Genomic DNA, 19,227 nt, shown 5'->3' with positions numbered 1-19,227 from the left:
AACATGATGTCTGTTGGTCTACCAGCTTAAACAACCTGTATTTATTCATGTTATGGTGAGGCTATGTTACTGACTCAATTCATTTAAGGCAATAAGGTCAAAATAAAATAATCTTAATCATATCATCCATGTGAATAATCATATATTTTTTTCACGTTTCATACACTCCATGAATCCTTCCACGTCTCCTCGACTTCTCACATGTACTACACAGGTTTTTAATTATTCACATGATTACTTTTCTTTTTTCTATCTTTATTCTACTGAATAAAAATCAAGATCAGTTCATTTTGTTCATTTTATTTCTTTTTATGCAATTTCATGGCACTAGGTGTCGAAATGCAGCGTCACGTTTTTCACGATCAAATATTATTCACGCCATCAGAGCTGAAAAGTGATGTGCAAAAATATATACATATCACGTGATGTGCAATATATATATATATATATATATATATATATATATATATATATACGTGTATATATATATATATATATATACGTATTTGTATATACGTATTTTGTGTATACGTATATATATATATATATATATATATATATATATATATATATATATATATATATATATATATATATATATATATATATATGGTATTTTTTGTATTTTTTCCTAAATTTTCTTCTTCTTCTTATCTATGTAATTGCCTGTTCTTACCTTAGGATGGTGCTGCATACATATCCAACCTACACAGACATTCTTGAGATTCATTCTCATGATGTTTCTCTGTTCAGCTTTGCGTCTAAGTGAGTGTAAAGACTGAACGTATGCTGTCTAATAGCTCATTTTCCACCCACTCGTACTCAACACAAACGCTGCTAATTACTACTAAGGCTGAACGAGCACATGCAGTAGTCTCTAATTAAAATGAAATCTCCAAACCAAACCATCTCACCCAACATCTGCTTTATGCCATTAATAAGGATTTGGACTAATGCTCAAGCATGTTCGATTTGAATACGAGCTGCTTTTTATAGGACAGATGTGATTTGCAGCTGGATTGTACTCTATTTCAAATCATTTGAGCCAGTATGAGAATCTGCAGCATATGTGTAATTACCACAGATGAGAATTTTAACACGTTTCCCTGCGCTGAAAAAACAACCAAAAACCTATTAGATTGACATTTGTTTATAACACAAAATTACTGACAGCCATCACGGAGTAAATAATAAGCTACAACAGGGGTGTTATATAAAAATATTCAACAACAGAGGCTTGCAGAGTCGCATTCACTGTTGGCTTAGTATTATTATTCTATTTTCCTCTAAGTGTATGTTCAGTGTTTTATTATATTGTATGTTAAAGTATTTGATTCCCCTCGTTCAATTCAATACAATTCAGTATTGTCGATTTTAAAATGGACATTGTTGCATAACAGCTTTACAGGAAGAAAAAAAAACTATTTAAAATAAAAACGATAATGAGCAAGCAAGAGGTGACATCATCCTCATCCTCACCTGTGAGACACCAGAGAGTGTGATTGTAAATAATTAAAATAATTTCCTTTCTCTAAATGTAGTCTGTAATCTACATGTATTGTATGTAGTCAAGTGCAATCATGTAACCAGGAACCTTTGAGCGACTGACGAGTATGAGCATCGGCGTAGTGCCTGAACTTATTATAGTTTGAACATAAATTCCTTCTTTATGAAGCCATTAAATCACAGAGATCACAAAGGAGAAAGACAGACAGAGAGAGAGAGAGAGAGAGAGAGAGAGAGAGAGAGAGAGAGAGAGAGAGAGAGAGAGAGAGAGAGAGAGAGAGAGAGAATTAAGCATGAGCTTTAAGCATTCTGAGGTTGGGTTGGTGAAGGAAACCAGAGAACCCAAATGAAACCCCTGAAGCACAAGAGGAAAATGCAAATCGCACACACTCACTCACACTCACACTCACACTCACACTCACACTCACACACACACACACACACACACACACACACACACACACACACACACACACACACACACACACACAGAATAGGAATCAAACCCCTAATCCTAAAGGGTGTATGATGCAAGCATGCTAATAAATACTTCAGGAACTTCTTTAGTGGAAAATAATCAATCCCACATCCAACCACACCATTGTTCATTCATTTCCTATCCCATCTCTCCTAGTGTTGTTTTATATCTGTGCATTATACGATTTCTATCGTAATATATACTATTTTTCGTCATTGTTTATGTATAATATTAAATACACGGCCCAGCTTGGGTGACTCACACTGGAGTGCCGTGTATCTAATTAGTTATGTGACATATGTTATGATTATTATAGAATCTGATACCTAAACATAATCAGTGTGTGTTTCTCAATAAAAAATAGGCCCAACAATGACCTTAAAAATGAACCACGTTAAAGGTTTGTACTTCTTGTGCTTGAAAACAACCAGATGAGTAATAAACCAGTCTACAGGTGTCTTAAACTTAATGAGGAGATGTTGTTCATGAATGTTGACTGTGCCTAAAAGTTATGTTTGTTTACAAAGAAATTTAATCAGCATTTTTGGAACGAGTCGATAAGTAAATAAGCCGAACAAGCTGTGGCCACAGTTGGTGAGAAAAATGGCTGTCATTTATTTCAACTGTATTAAAGCCTGGCTGGCATTATTAAAGTAATGGTGTGAATTCGGATCGTCGGATCTCTCGGCTTTGTTTAACGACTGAGATGAAATTGAGGTATTGAAGCTTTTATCATCACCACATCTATGTTATAGCACAGTGGAATTCTTTTCTTTACATACCCCAACTTTGGAGGTTGGGCTCAGAGCACAAGAGCAGCTATGATACAGCACCGCTAGAGCAGAGAGGGTTAAGGGCCGTGCTCAAGGGCCCAGCAGTGGCAGCGCTGGGGCTTAAACCCTGATCCTCCGAACAACAAACCAAACTCTTAACCGTTGAGCCATCACTGTCTCTAGATGATGTCTGATATTTTTTGTCATCCTAAACCCGTTGTCTTTAGAAGTATTGATTTTTCCACCCAACATCTCTAAAAAGGTTTTGAGTCATTACCTTTGTGTATTGTTTTCTCACTTGAGATCAGTTCGAAAAGCACAGAAATGTTCCTGTAGTATTTTTTTTGCATTATTAAAAAGCAGAAAAGAAAAGTCAGCTCTCATGCTGTTAGGAGGCTTCTCTATTATGTGTAGATGCTGTGCAAATGTCCTCAGTTTTCCTTCCTCTTATTCATTTGATTTGTGACCGTGTCCTTTTATGTGCCTCTACGCACGTCTGTTTTTCTTTCTAATCGGAAGACCAAATGAAAAGAGTAGCCGATCGAGAGCGCTCGGAGACTGCGTATCAAACATTTCGACATCGAGCCAGTGATTTTTACAGTGCGTACCGATCAAGAGCTCATTATAAACTAAAAGCACGGCCCTACATAAGGCAGCCGCCATCTGTGTACGAGTTCGCATGCTGTTTCTCTAGACAGAATCTGATCTATAATCTGAATGCTCGCGATCTTGTCCGGATGCCATAGTAACAGGATAAATGTAGATAGACAAAAAAAATTGAGTAAGAAAGACAGAAAAAGTTTAAAAGCACAGCCTATTAGTGACACTGCGGATCGGCTAGACAACCTGCGTGGGAAGCTTCGAGCATTATATTCTGTGTTTTGTCTGACGCAGTGCGCATGGGGGAATAGATCAGGGAGGATATGAGACGAAACAAACAAACAGTTGTCTAATGCTCTCGATGGAGTTATGATTCAAATCACGACCCCCCGCCCCCCCCCCCCCGAGACCACTGTTTTCTGAGGGGAACAAATGGTAAGTTTCTGGAAAAAAATGCAAGCATGTTTAATTTTTTTCATACAGTACACTTTAATCGGCAGTCAATACAATAAAAACGAAACACGTTTTTTTTTTACGTTACAGAGTGAAAAAGGAAAAAAATTCTGTTTGGTAAATACAAATAAGACACCAAATTGCAGGCAAAAAACACATTTTTATCATTTAAAGATTATTCACAAACGCTTTAAAAATGTAATAACAAAGCCTTAAAAGAAATCAGCTTTAAGAAATCAGCAGGACATTTAATAATTAGTACAAAAGAAAATATGAAAATAGAATCCTCACACAGCCCGTGATTAAAAGCTGCGCACGAACAAAGATTTTTTTTTTCATTAGAAAGTGTGGAGGATAATATTTACCGCAGCGTTTAATATCCGGTACCTGTAAACAAAACCAAACTGAAACGTAACAAAATAAACGGGAACCCAAACGACAAGCTACTCAAAGCTTATAGCAGTGAGTCTTATGAATATTCCTTTCTGCCACCATGCTGTGGTCTGAAGAACAAAAAGCGGTGAAAGAACATAACACAGAAGGAAACATCTCCAAGTAGGATCATGCAGCGTGAAAACTGAATTAGCGCAGCATTCCTTGTGCCTGAATCGGTTTCTCTACAGTACATTTACTTCAGGCTTTACAAACGAACTCAAGCAGCATATACGTACAATACATGGTAGAAAAAGTAGCATGCGTTCCAGAAGATATTCAGAAATCTGACCCACGAGCAGCTCCTACCGCGATCTCGTTCGCACAACGATGTCAGTTCGGAATCTGACGTGTTACCTGCTCAAAATGCATCGCACTCACTTGTACTATTTCAGATAAGCAAAGAAAAGCACACCCAGGGTTCTAGGTTTGATTCCCACCTGTGAGCTTGGAGTTTATGTAATGTGGGGATGTGGTAGCCTAGTGGTTAAGGCGTTGGATTACTGATCAGAAGGTCATTAGTTCAAATCCCAGGTCCACCAGACTACCCCTACTTGGCCCCTGAGCAAGGCCCTTAACCCTCAGTTGTATAATTTGAAATAAAATCTGCTAAATACCGTAAATGTAATGTGTCAGGGGTTTCCTCGGGGTTCTCCGGTTTCCTCCCTTAGTGCAAAGACTTCAGATTCTCTGTTCCCTGTGTAGATAAGCACTATGTACGGATAGATAGAGATCTAGTTAGAAACTTGTGTATTTATCTAACAAGCATTCTATATCTCTTTTTTTTTATATCCCCCTCATTTCCTGACTAGTGTAGAAAATGGATCTGCTTTGTTCGTATGTGCAAAACAATTCAAGATCCAGATTTAATATCTCATCCTTACTTAACACTTTATTCTTATCAGGGTTGTAATGTCTCTGGAGCTTATCCTGGAAAAAAAATGGCCATGAAATGGGAATATTTCCTTAATGGGACACATCGAGTAGCCAATCCATTAACCGACATATTTCTGGAAGGTGAGAGGAAAGCGGAGAAGCTGAATCAAAGTCATGTAGAAACACAGAACATGCTCAGTTCAAGCCCGGGATCGAACTGCTTGCTGCTTCAGTGAACCACTCCAAGTGTAATTTCAGTGCTTTTTAAATATTTAATAACCACATTATCCAACATAATGTTGACATTGTATAACAATTATTATTTACTCGAATGGACAGAGCTGTGTTGGTAATTCATGTAAGTAAATCTTGCCCCACAATGGTTGTCCCTGCTTGGATGACCTTAGTGTTCTATTTGCAAAGTGCTCTTGAATGTCAGCCTATTTTTAGCGAAAGTAGCCTACTTTTTAGTGTTTAAAACTTCGCTGTTAATGACACGAGTAGAGGCTAATCCAGGTTAAGAGTTATTCACAATCGGCGAATGAGAGCTTATGCTTCTAGAAACTGCTTTATCTTTCCCGTCCTGTGTCGTACATAAGGAGCAGATTATATTTCAGCCCCTTCGGAGGAAGATACACTATTCCTCTCCCTTTACTCTAAAGCCATATCAGATACTGCCGTCCGTCGACTGACGAGAGACGAGGAGGGGCTGATATAAGATCAGGACTCCCAGGGTTATCCTTATCTCATTGTCCTTTTTTTTTGAGAGAGATCTGGGACATTCCACCATATTTGCTATATACATTGTTGTTGTGATTGTTTCTTAATACTAAATTGAGAATTTCTCAAAATGTTGATGACAAAGATGGGTCATACTTTTGGGAAATACTGGAACTGACTACCTAGGTGACTTCAAGGAGCCTTCAAGAGGCGTGGATTAAAGAGTTTTCAAGTAACGTTAAATGAGTTTTTGGTTTGTTTTGCATACAAATCTCTCATAATCTGTCGTCTGGACATCCTGCACTTGGGAGCAGACAGTATCTAATTCCATTTGAAGAGTTTGTACCGTATACGTGTCGCCATTTAAGCATTCGTGTCTCGTTTAGTCTGAAATGCCAAGCAGCACTTGTTCTTTGGTGAAACTAGCTGCGATGGAGATTATGAGGTAATAGTGTCAAAGCAAAGCAGAAACAAAACAAAACACATTTTCTGAGCAGCCTGCAAACTTTTTGCAACACAGCTGCTTTCTGGCATGCAGTGCAGTGCATTTCTCTATGATGAAAAGAAAAGACTGTAGTCTAAATTTTGGATTCAGACGCCTGCTGGACCCAAGTTCTCTGTATCGGTCATGTCCGCATCGGGGGTCGGGGTGGGGTCGTGCAGGTGAACAGGACTCGACCCGACTAGGTCATTCTGTCTTGGCCCTGTAGGTAAGTGTAATGAGCTCGGGCTACAAATCCCGGCGTGTGTAAGTGGACTGATGGCTGTAAAGGGCTGTGATTGGCCAGTTGGGGTAAGAGAGATGTGGATGGGTGTGGAACGTTGACACGTGAGGTCAGGGGTGGTCTGCAGGCTTAGAGAGGAATGCACCTGACTAAGGCTGCTATGCGAACACAGAGCTTTGCTTGGAGAGTTTGTTTGAGGTGCCATCCTGCTAGGTCCTGAGACCGAAGGGAAGCTCGGAGCCAGGCTGAGAAGACAGGGCATCGCACGGTTAGCGGAGTGGCCCATGTATTGTGAATTTGCTGTTGTCCTGGATGCTTGGTACAAACTCGGCTGGCTCTCCACTCCTAAAGCTGAGAGTCTTTCCTGTTCGGGGCAGCACAGAGAGTGAGGGCAGGTGCTGTGTGGAGGACTAGGAGGTGGATGGAGATGCTCCCGTTCCACTTCCTGTCCCAGAACAGCGACTCTTCCGCAGCCACAGCTGGAAGCTTGCGCCATGTTGAAAGACATCCGAGGCGGCCAGTCAGAGGGAGATGGTGTCAGGCTGGTGTTGCTGGTTTGTGTGTGGAGGCTATATGTTGAGTGTGATGGGTGCGGGGAAGGAAAGTGTGACATGGTCACGTGGGTATGCAGGAAGTGCATCATCTCATGTAGACCTTTGGCCAGATTGGACACTTCCTGGTTCAAGCGGTTCATCTGAAACACAGGCAACAAAAATGATAATAACCCCCGATTCATTATGGAGTAGTTGTCTGAGTTTGTTTCTTTGTTTGTTTGATTGACTGATTGATTCTCATTTTGTGTTTACTACAAATCCCTCATTAGCATCTTCTAATATTCGTTTACATAGATTTGCCTTTGATTAGTTTTTCTAATTATACCCTCAAATTCCCATCTTGTCTTGCCTAAGACATTAACTCTGATTACTGGAGTTTACACACTCGCATCTCTCGCTTATTACAGAGTCTCGTTTTTCCAAAATTGTAAAGCATCTCAGGGTTGGAGAAATGTGTTAAATGAATTCAACATATTATTATTATTTATAATACCTGAGGCAGGTCCATTAGTGATGGGAATGCAAGCGAATGTTGCTTAAGTATTAGACACAAAATGATTGTGATCGTGTTTCTACTCAGTGACACATTTAATCAATCTGAAAAAATATTTCTTTTGCAGAAAATCTCACATAATCATGAGCGGTGTCATGATTCTCACAGTTTGAAGGGTGTGGTGTAAATCAGGCTAGTGCCCCAGATCAGGTAGCAGCAGTCTCTATCTTTAGGGTCCCACAGTTAATTTCATTTTGAACTAATTATTTTTTAAAGGGCTTGGGTTGTACATTTTATAGCGCTGTGCTTCCTTTGAGTCAAATTATTACAAAAACACTTTAAAGACCATCTACCTCAACAGACTGTTATTACACTGCTGTGTTAAAAAAAAAAAAAAATCTCCAAAAATTGGTGAATTTCAGGGCCAGAAAAAAAACAAAAAAACAAAAAACAAAACAAAAACAAAACAAAAAATGAACAGAAGTCTGTTCAGATCCAGTGCATGTAAATATCATGAATCACAAATTTTCAGTTTATTATTATTAAAGAATTGTTAGTGTAGAAATTCTTTTTCAAAAAATTACATACTGCCTCTTTAAACAGGAGTTATGTACATTTTATATACAAATCTAAATTAAAGATAAATATCTTCTTTTTATTTACATTAAAAAAACCTTTAGTGATATAATTTTCTTACGTAATGTGTGTGTTTGTATGTGTGTGTGTGTGTGTGTGTGTGTGTGTGTGTGTGTGTGTGTGTGTGTGTGTGTGTGTGTGTGTGTGTGTGTGTCTATCAAATACCTCCATGTTGAGCTTGGAGATGCTTTGTCTAACTTCTTCTGTCTCAAGTAAAAGGTTTGCATTGACCTGAAAGGGATCTAAAAAGCACAAACACATATTTAACAGTCAGTTTAACTCTAAATGATATCATTTTTAAATTATTCTATATTTTTTCACATATTTACTGAATTTCCTACAATATAGAAGTGGTATACTTCACTGTTAATTAATCTTGTATGAAAGTGAAAGTCTGGCCAGTGTTAAGTGAAAGTGGCTCTTACCTTTGGCCCTCCGATTAGAAGTGACCTCGCTGGGCTCCACGTTGAAGTGAAACACCGGTTCATTGTCCTCAATACCATCCACAACCCTGTAGGACATCAGCATACACTCAAATCAACCTCTTTTTTAAACATCCAGTGCTCTTTATTCTGTTTATATATTGCTACATTTTGTGTATTTGTAAATAAATATATGTTTTTTGTGTATATTTTGTGTAGGTTTATACAGTGTACATTTTTGTATTTACTGTATAAAATCCACTTTATTTCTATATGTTTTATCCTTTGTATTTGTACGGCTGTGTTCCTCTGCTCATGAAAACTTATTTCCCCAGTCGGGATTACTGTACGTGGGTAAGTACGCAAGTAAGTACATAAGTAAGTGCATAAATAAGTAAGTGCATAAATAAGTAAGTGCATAAGTGCATAATTAAGTGCATAAATAAGTAAGTAAGTGTATAAGGAAGTAAATGCATAAGTGCATAAGTAAGTGCATAAGTAAGTGCATAAGTAAGTGCATAAGTAAGTAAGTGCATAAGTAAGTAAGTAAGTGCATAAGTAAGTAAGTGCATAAGTAAGTAAGTAAGTGCATAAGTAAGTAAGTAAGTGCATAAGTAAGTGCATAAGTAAGTGCGTGCATAAGTAAGTGCGTGCATAAGTAAGTGCGTGCATAAGTAAGTAAGTAAGTAAGTAAGTGCATAAGTAAGTGCATAAGTAAGTGCATAAGTGCATAAGTAAGTGCATAAGTAAGTGCATAAGTAAGTAAGTAAGTGCATAAGTAAGTGCATAAGTAAGTACGTAAGTGCATAAGTAAGTGCATAAGTAAGTACGCAAGTGCATAAGTAAGTGCATAAGTAAGTAAGTAAGTAAGTGCATAAGTAAGTGCGTGCATAAGTAAGTAATTAAGTGCATAAGTAAGTGCATAAGTAAGTGCATAAGTAAGTGCATAAGTAAGTGCGTGCATAAGTAAGTGCATAAGTAAGTGCATAAGTAAGTGCGTGCATAAGTGCGTGCATAAGTAAGTGCATAAGTAAGTGCGTGCATAAGTAAGTGCATAAGTAAGTGCGTGCATAAGTGCGTGCATAAGTAAGTGCGTGCATAAGTAAGTAAGTAAGTGCATAAGTAATTGCATAAGTAAGTGCATAAGTAAGTGCATAAGTAAGTGCATAAGTAAGTGCATAAGTAAGTACGTAAGTGCATAAGTAAGTGCATAAGTAAGTGCATAAGTAAGTACGTAAGTGCATAAGTAAGTGCATAAGTAAGTACGTAAGTGCATAAGTAAGTGCATAAGTGCATAAGTAAGTGCATAAGTAAGTGCATAAGTAAGTGCATAAGTAAGTACGTAAGTGCATAAGTAAGTGCATAAGTGCATAAGTAAGTGCATAAGTAAGTGCATAAGTAAGTGCATAAGTGCATAAGTAAGTGCATAAGTAAGTAAGTAAGTAAGTAAGTACGTAAGTGCATAAGTAAGTAAGTAAGTAAGTATGTATGTATGTATGCATGTATGTAAGTATCTATCTGTCTATGCGTCCATCTGTCTGTCTGTCTGTCCGTCCGTCCGTCTATCTATCTGTCTGTCTGTCTGTCTGTCTGTCTGTCTGTCTGTCTGTCTGTCTATCTGCTGTCTGTCTGTCTGTCTGTCCGTTCATCTCTTGTTTTCGTCTTCCATCTTTCAGTCACATTCTATTCATCTATCCCTCTGTCAGTGACCCTCTTTTATTTCCATCACATTTATCCATCCATAAGACTTTCTTTCTTTCTTTCTTTCTTTCTTTCTTTCTTTCTTTCTTTCTTTCTTTCTTTCTTTCTTTCTTTCTTTCTTCAAGAAAATGAACTTCACTCTTCTGTACTGTATGTACGACATATTAAAATCCTCTTCTAATTAAGGCAGAATAAAGCTGCAGTAGAAGCCTTTACCTGGGGCTCAGATCTAGTGGACTAACACAGGTAAGTGAGGGGATGAGCAGCTTGGCTGGGCGGTTGATGGGGCCAGTGTCTATCACTGGGGGGCAAAACTCCTCGCTGGCTGGTGTGTTGGGAGTGGGGCTCTGTCCTCTGTAGCCTTGTGTTGGAGAGCGGCAAAGGCGGAGCATGCCGAAATGGCGTAGCTCTTCCCCCAACATGGCGCTCAGGGCGGAATGGTTTGAGTTTCCTTCCACGCTGGAGAGCAAAGGCTGCCTGCCTACTTCCTCTTCCTCATCCTCGGCCTCCACAATAAATGGCAACTTTGGCTCAGGAGTAAGGAGGGAATCAGAACGACCCTGGAAGTGAAAGATCATCTTTTACATTTGAGTTTGCTGAAAATTTTAGATTAAATTCAACTTATAGTAACACCACAGAGCATTAACTAATTGGTCAGTGCAATTTCACCACAGACCCAACAATAATTCCTTCCTGATAAAGTCTTCAACTGATCGCCGATGAAGACTCGACCGCAAACTGTCATACCACTTCATACTGTATCATACTTATATAAAAACCACACTATATAAACCCTTATTCAGTTATATGTACATATTACTACACCTTCTGTATAACCTCATACCCTTATTTATTATACTCCCACTTGTAAATAAACTATCTAAGCACTTCTGGAAATGCATTTCATTGGCTCTGTACATGTACCTTGCACAATGACAATAAAGTTTAATCTAATCTAATAAAGCTGACGCAACGGTAGCTAAAAAGACAGCGTGATGACGATGATCGTGAGGGAACGACTGTTTCCACAACATAAAAACGTAACTACAAATGGACAAAAAGTATGGCAAAATTCACAAAAAAAGTAATCATTGGCAAATTGCTACTGTAGGAAGTACTGTACAGAAGTCATGTCCCTATATTTCCAGTGCACTGTGACGAACGGCGGTACGACAAAGCAACTTCAACACTGAAGCACGTTCATTCATTCATTCATTCATTTTCTACCGCTTTATCCGAACTACCTCGGGTCACGGGGAGCCTGTGCCTATCTCAGGCGTCATCGCGCATCAAGGCAGGATACACAGTGGACGGAGTGCCAACCCATCACAGGGCACACACACACTCTCATTCACTCACGCAATCACACACTACGGACAATTTTTCCAGAGATGCCAATCAACCTACCATGCATGTCTTTGGACCGGGGGAGGAAACCGGAGTACCCGGAGGAAACCCCCGAGGCACGGGGAGAACATGCAAACTCCACACACACAAGGCGGAGGCGGGAATCGAACCCCGACCCTGGAGGTGTGAGGCGAACGTGCTACCCACTAAGCCACCGTGCCCCCCACTGAAGCACGTTACAAACATAAATGATCATCCTGCGTAAGATCCTGCCAACAGTTTCGACTAAAATCCGATTATTTATACAGAAATTTCGCTGCACATGTCAGCTGTGTTTGAGGATGATTTGGCAGCATGATATTATATTTGACTGAGTGTTATTTCTTTAGCAAAATAATTCACACACAGCTCAGTAATTACTGTGCTGTAAGCATCCACAGTATTGCATCCAGGAAGATTGAACATTTTCAAGCAAATGGTGCCAATAAATTTTAATTTCTCGCTTGCTTGTAGGTTTGTTTAGGCCGTATGTGAATGTGTGTACGTGTGTAATTGTGAGTGCGTGGGTGTGCTAGTGTGTGTGTATGTGTGTGCGCACATATGTGTGTTGTGAGAATGTAATAAATGTGCCTGTGCATATGGTACCTGTGAGATTCTTGGAGAGCGAGGAAATCGAGTCTGACCCTGAGGGAATGCAGGGACGAGAGAGAAAAAAAAATTGTTAGTCCTTAAAGCGCTGAGTACTGAGTATTCATTAAAGCAGGAACTGAGTGAGACACAATGAACAAAGGCACAGAATAAGACACTGTATATTCTAAGAGTATATAAGAGTATATTCTATGAATAACTTACAGAATTCTATCATAATTAAAAATGATAATTGTACTCATGGGTAATTAGATGTGTAAATAGGACCATTACTTAAAGCACAGATAAATTACAGGTTTCCTTCAAAAAAAACTCCTTCAGAGAGCACCAGGCTCCTGTGTTCACCTTTAAATCTCATTACAAAACCCATCAAACCCATCTAGAACTGTCTATAAAACTATAAATCAGTGTCTCCCTGAAGACCTCACCTCTCTGAGGTTGTACGTGAGGTTGTGATGAATGTCCTCATTGAAGCGATTGCCGTATTCAGGATAGAGCTCCAGGACCTCGCGCAGCGCCCTGATACTGATGTACTGCAGGTCACAGTAGGTCAGAGCCTTCACATCCGCATTGGCCTTTATCACCTGATCCCGCCCAGGCAGGTCTGCTCCAATTAGATCTCCTTTACCTGTGCACAGCAAGCAGAGACATCAAATGAGAGCATCCATCTAGTCTCGTACCTCGTATCAATAAAAGGCACTAAAATGACTAGCGCTAACAATTTTAATATTACAGTATTAGCTTTTTTCATAACAGTTCAAAGAACGTAATAAAAATAAACAAACAAACAAACAAACAAACAAACAAACAAACAAATAAATAAATAAGAAAATAAAAACAATGACTTTAGCACTAGTGCATTATTTAAAAAAAAAAAAAAAACTCCATTAGTGCCAAAAACAGTTTGATTAAAGTCCAGATTGCTTTTTTTGTCTTTACACAAACTTCCTCTAACTCTTACAGGAACTTCCTTTAACTCTTACACAAACTTCCTCTAACTCTTACAGGAACTTCCTTTAACTCTTACACAAACTTCCTCTAACTCTTACAGGAACTTCCTTTAACTCTTACACGAGCTTCCTCTAACTCTTACACGAGCTTCCTCTAACTCTTACACGAGCTTCCTCTAACTCTTACACGAGCTTCCTCTAACTCTTACACCAGCTTCCTCTATCACTTACATTGGCTTCCTTTAACTCTTACACAAACTTCCTCTACTGTATCCCTTACACAAACTTCCTCTAACTCTTACATGAACTTCCTCTAACTTTTAAAGGAGCTTCCTTTAACACTTACATGTTCTTCCTTTAACTCTTACTCAAACCTCCTCTAACTCCTGCATGAGCTTCCTCTATCTCTTACATGAGCTTCCTCTGTTTCTTACATGAGCTTCCTCTGTTTCGTAATTGAGATTACATGAGGTATAGAACTAACAGCAGCAATTTATCAGCTGACCAGCTGCAAAACCCATGAGAGCTCATTACAAACAAAGAACAGAACAGTGGACGCATCCTGGAACATGTCCTGCAGCAACAAATCAGTGAGATTTCGTGTGGTTTTAAGGTTATGACTTAACTCTCAAACAGCTTACTGGCCAAGTGGACAAAAAATACTAACACCAAGAACAATGACTGTGAAACACGAGTTCCTCTGAATAGCTGTCAAATTAATGAAGGTAATGGCATGACATTTAGTAAATGTTGAGGATAACTCTAACTGTACTCCACTTTTGGGGCATGATTTGTGTACAAGGGTTAAAATGAGCAGATTTAATAACCGCTAGAGCACCGTTCCTGACTAAGTTGGTCTAAATGATTGGATAGATAAAATGTAACGTAATGTAATTCTATGAAACGATTTCCTTCTATCCTTAATCTTATGAGATATCGAAGCAAATTTATCTAAGCTGCATGAAATGCAGTAACAGTAATTTTAGGTTCTTTTTGTACTGTAAATTTGACATTGCTAGCCAATTTTGATAACACTACAGCTCTGGGATGACAGATCAGCGAGACAAAAAAGAGCCAGTGGTCAGGAAAATCAGATCAATAACAACGATTACCATTACACAAAGACTCCGTCCACCAGGATTTCTAATTCCCAGAATCCCTCACCATCAGCCACATGTACTTCTTTATCACATGACATGTTGGTCACCCTTGCCTTCATTTCTTATTCTTATCCTGTTCTCATTTTTTTGCTCTGTACAATCTTTGCCTTTTCCCCAAGCCCCAAATGTTCTTTACTGATGCACAACGACACATTAATATATATACAGTAGAAGTTGTGTATTGTGTTGATTCATCATGTTATTTTATTATGTCATAATTAAAATATCTTAAGTATAGAACAAGGGGGGCATGGTGGCTTAGTGGTTAGCACGTTCGCTTCACGCCTCCAGGGTCGGGGTTTGATTCCCAGCTCCATCTTGTGTGTGTGGAGTTTGCATGTTCTCCCCGTGCCTCGGGGGTTTCCTCCGGGTACTCCGGTTTCCTCCCCCGGTCCAAAGACATGCATGGTAGGTTGATTGGCATCTCTGGAAAATTGTCCATAGTGTGTGTGTGTGTGAGTGAATGAGAGTGTGTGTGTACCCTGTGATGGGTTGGCACTCCGTCCAGGGTGTATCCTGCCTAGATGCCCGATGACGCCTGAGATAGGCACAGGCTCCCCGTGACCCGAGAAGTTCGGATAAACGGTAGAAAATGAATGAATGAATGAATTATAGAACAGCAAGACAATTAGGCAGACTTAGGCCAGACGGTGAAAACCTGGCAACTTTGCCAGCACTAACTAGGTTATTGTGTCATCCAAGCGGAGGAGATGGTGGGAAGATCTCCAGTGACATCAAACCGAACCCAAGCTGCCATATCTCGTACACACACGGACGACCATGTCAAAGTCACTGCTGTGAATAATCCACAAGCAGTGTGTCATGAATGTGTATATAACACCAGATGGCCACAATTGTGAAGGTACAAAGTGACATATATGGTCGATATAAATCTGACCACTAAGTGTAAAAACAAACTAATGGCCAATTAATGGGTGCATAATAAAAAATAGTAGCAATAATAATAATAACATGGAGGTTCTCTCGGTGTGACTTACCCAATATAGCAAGCACCATCCCGTCCTTAAGGACTTCTAGGGATCCGGAGCAAACAAAGTGCTGAGCGTGCAGGGCGTCTCCGTGCCGGATGAGATATTCCCCGGGAGCACAGAAAGAAGTCTTGATATGCAGAGAGAGCGAGCGCAGGCACCCTCTACTGGCGGAGGAGAAGAGGGGCAGTTGCAGGATGTCCTTGTTGAGGTGCATGGCGATGTCGGCACGTAACTCATCTGGGAAGTCGTGCAGCAGCTGAAAGGGAAAGTCAGTGAAGAAAGAATGACTTATTGTACACAAAGCGTTAGAAAAAACTTATCCTGAATAAAATATAACGAGTACGTCTGTATATAACTGGTATATCTCGCTCGTAATAATACTGTACACGAGCCACATGCCGGATTCTAATTAAAGTCTCTAATTCTGGAGGTGCAATTGCACTTTAAACGTGATCTTAATCCGTGCTAACAGTAGCAAGACGCCATGCTAGCAACAGTTGTCAAGAGACACAGAGTTCCTGTGAGCTGTCTGAAGTGTGTTTGCTGTTTTTCCCCCTTAATCACTGAATAAAGTAGCATGTCTGCAAAGTGTAAATGAGAGTCACCACTCGCCCCCCTCCCTTTCACCTCGACTTTTCTGTGCTAGCTAATTAGCTGTGCCATCATTTCGCTGTGTATTCTAACCACAGAGGCAGCGTAACAAAAGACACTATTCAGTGAAGATGAGTCGAGTGGTAATTAGCTCTGTGAAGTAGTTACGACCCATATTTCACATGATATTTCTGATACTGAATGTGACAACAACGTGCCTACTTTGTAAGCGCTTGGGCGCTAACATGTAATCAGAAATGCTAGAAATGGAAGGAAAAGAAACCGGCCTAAATTACTGAGTCTGTATTACTGAAGCAGGATTGAATTCTGGGTTATAAACTCTTTAAAAAAAAGAGGCTCTTTAAAAGGTTCTATATGCAACCCTGGGGTTCTTTACATGGTCAGTAAAACCCCCGAGGATCAAAGTATCTTTTATATTAAAAATGTCATATAGTGACTCATTTTTATATGGGGAGTCGTGGCCTAATGGTTAGAGAGTTTGACTCCTAACCCTAAGGTTATGGGTTCGAGTCTCAGGCTGGCCACGACTGAGGTGCCCTTGAGCAAGGCACAGAACCCCCCCCAACTGCTGCTCGGGCGCTACAGCATAAATGGTTGCCCACTGCTCCGGGTGTGTGTTGACGGTGTGTGTGTTGACGGTGTGTGTGTGTGTTCACTGCTGTGTGTTGACTGCTGTGTGTGTGTGCACTTCGAATGGGTTAAATGCAGAGAACAAATTCTGAGTATGCGTCACCGTACTTAGCCGTATGTCACGTCACGTTCATATGCGTATGGTTTGTGCCATTTATTTATTACATTTGTGAATGAATTAAAACTGAAGTGATAGAAAGATTTTAAATCCCACTTCAAAAATGCTTCGGCACAACCGTGGATAAAATATCAGTTTGTTTTTATTGCGTCAGAAATCTCTTCTTGTTCACTTTACTCATTTATTTCCTCGCTTCGCCTTCCGCATTCTAATTGTTCACTGCTAGCTGTTGCCTCGTGCTGAGTTTTATGTTTAAGATGTTTGTAGTTTTATTGGAGAAATATGTTGTAGTTTCTCCTCTAGATATTTTCACAGCACACAGTTTGCAGTCTGCTTTTCTTTGGCTGGCATCATTAGTCATGAAAGATGTCCAGATCGCTGTCAAGTCATCTGTTCATTAGCGCAACAACGTGCTCTAGGCTTATGTCGCAGAGAATCACCTGGGATGTTGGTTTCAGAGCATTTTTTGATGATTATGTTTAAAGAGGGGGAGCATGGTGGCTTAGTGGTTAGCACCTTCATCTCACACCTCCAAGGGTTGGGGGTTCGATTCCCGCCTCCGCCTTGTGTGTGTGGAGTTTGCATGTTCTCCCCGTGCCTCGGGGGTTTCCTCCAGGTACTCCGGTTTCCTCCCCCGGTCCAAAGACATGCATGGTAGGTTGATTGGCATCTCTGGAAAATTGTCCGTAGTGTGTGAGTGTGTGAGTGTGTGAGTGAATGAGAGTGTGTGTGTGCCCTGCGATGGGTTGGCACTCCGTCCAGGGTGTATCCTGCCTCGATGCCCGATGACGCCTGAGATAGGCACAGGCTCCCCGTGACCCGAGAAGTTCAGATAAACGGTAGAAAATGAATGAATGAATGAATGAATGAATGAATGAATGAATGAATGTTTAAAGAGCTTGATGATATGATGATAAAGCCTTTTAAAGGACTGGATAGAAACGCTGTGTCCTAAATGCCATCCTGTGAGTCGTCTCACCTCGTTAGCATTGATCCCGTTGGTAACCGACCAAGTGGTTTGGAAGTACTCCAGCATGCGCTGCTTTAGCTGCTGAGGCAGGCGATGCACACGGATAAAGTCCTTCAGATCCTTCATGCGTGTGTGGTAGAGAGAGCGGCGTGAGTACATGCGCTGAATGATGGCTGTCACGTTGCCAAACACCACGGCGTGCATCAGAGCTGTGAGAAGCCAAGTGAGAAAACACACTGCTAAGACAAGACGGCATGTGGATCACACAGAGGTGTGTATCGAGACGCTATTGTATTAAATAAAAACACATCACATCACATCACAGACAGACGTCTGGTTTAAAAATGACTGATTGTTTTCTAACGGCTGTTTGCCTTTAAGGATTCTAAGCAAACCGTTTTAGGTCCTGTACACACCTCCGATGAGCATGGTGCAGATGGAGAAGATTTTCTCAGCGTCGGTGTTGGCACAGACGTTACCGAAACCCACGCTGGTCAGACTGCTAAGGGTGAAGTAGAGCGAGGCGATGTAGGCGCTGCGCATGGAAGGCCCGCCAACTGTGCCGTTTGTGTAAGGAGTCTCCAAGCGCTTCCCCAGCTCCTGCAGCCAGCCTGGGGATGAGTCAGACCACAGAAAAAATAGAGTAAAAAAAAAAAGACTTATGCATAGATATATGCATTAATGTAAATGACTTTACTCCATCTTGTGCTCCATTAAGTACAGACTTGTTTCAAAGAGAGAGAGAGAAAGAGAGAGAGATTTATATGGATAAAAGCTTGATATGATTCTTCATGAACTGCATAAAAACCTTATTTATATTGTTGCACCAATGCAGCCATGTCCTGTATTAAATAGGCTACAATGTGGCACTGATATTTAACTCAGTCACAGTTTGTTCTCCAGGCTTTTTACCTAAAATATCTATCTAAATGTCACCGCAAAGCACAAACTCCAGCAGCTCAGCCTACAGACAGGGGCACACCGGACTCCACCTCCCAGATCTCTCTCTCTCTCTCTCTCTCTCTCTCTCTCTCTCTCTCTCTCTCTCTCTCTCTCTCTCTCTCTCTCTCTTTCTCTCTCTCTCTCACACACACACACGATTTTTAGTAGACCACCCACACACATTCATAGTCAACCATTTTAAGTCTCCCTATCTATCTACCTCTCATTTTATGAATCTCTCTCTCTCTCTCTCTCTCTCTCTCTCTCTCTCTCTCTCTCTCTCTCTCGCTCTCTCTCACACACACACACACACTCACACACACAGACACATACACACACTTAGTCCCCTTTTTTAAGAGCCCGCCCCCATATTTACAGTCACCCTTTTTTAATAGACTCTTCTTAATAGACCCAACACACACTCAGACACCCACTTTAAAAGTCTCTCTCTCTTTTTACACACACACACACACACACACACACACACAC

The 19,227-nt window shown here is 40.3% G+C and overlaps 1 protein-coding gene across 2 annotated transcripts in view; it reads right to left on the bottom strand.

The window, feature by feature from the left end:
• Positions 1 to 3,836: 3,836 nt before the first annotated feature.
• The window catches only part of kcnh4a (potassium voltage-gated channel, subfamily H (eag-related), member 4a), a 53,069-nt gene continuing 37,678 nt past the window's right edge, over positions 3,837 to 19,227 (bottom strand). For both annotated transcript variants that reach the window (XM_047801077.1, XM_047801078.1), the window contains 9 exons: positions 18,213 to 18,407; positions 17,806 to 18,005; positions 15,473 to 15,722; positions 12,793 to 12,992; positions 12,362 to 12,400; positions 10,586 to 10,929; positions 8,672 to 8,757; positions 8,412 to 8,488; positions 3,837 to 7,257 (listed from right to left, as the gene is read on the bottom strand). In XM_047801077.1, the coding sequence (XP_047657033.1) occupies positions 6,430 to 7,257; positions 8,412 to 8,488; positions 8,672 to 8,757; positions 10,586 to 10,929; positions 12,362 to 12,400; positions 12,793 to 12,992; positions 15,473 to 15,722; positions 17,806 to 18,005; positions 18,213 to 18,407 (2,219 nt within the window). In that variant the 3' untranslated portion in view covers positions 3,837 to 6,429. The remainder of the gene's footprint in view (positions 7,258 to 8,411; positions 8,489 to 8,671; positions 8,758 to 10,585; positions 10,930 to 12,361; positions 12,401 to 12,792; positions 12,993 to 15,472; positions 15,723 to 17,805; positions 18,006 to 18,212; positions 18,408 to 19,227) is intronic.

Source organism: Tachysurus fulvidraco, chromosome 15, assembly GCF_022655615.1.
Source record: "Tachysurus fulvidraco isolate hzauxx_2018 chromosome 15, HZAU_PFXX_2.0, whole genome shotgun sequence".
In the NCBI taxonomy this organism is placed as follows: Eukaryota; Metazoa; Chordata; class Actinopteri; order Siluriformes; family Bagridae; genus Tachysurus; species Tachysurus fulvidraco.
This window is presented reverse-complemented; position numbering and strand designations above follow the sequence as displayed.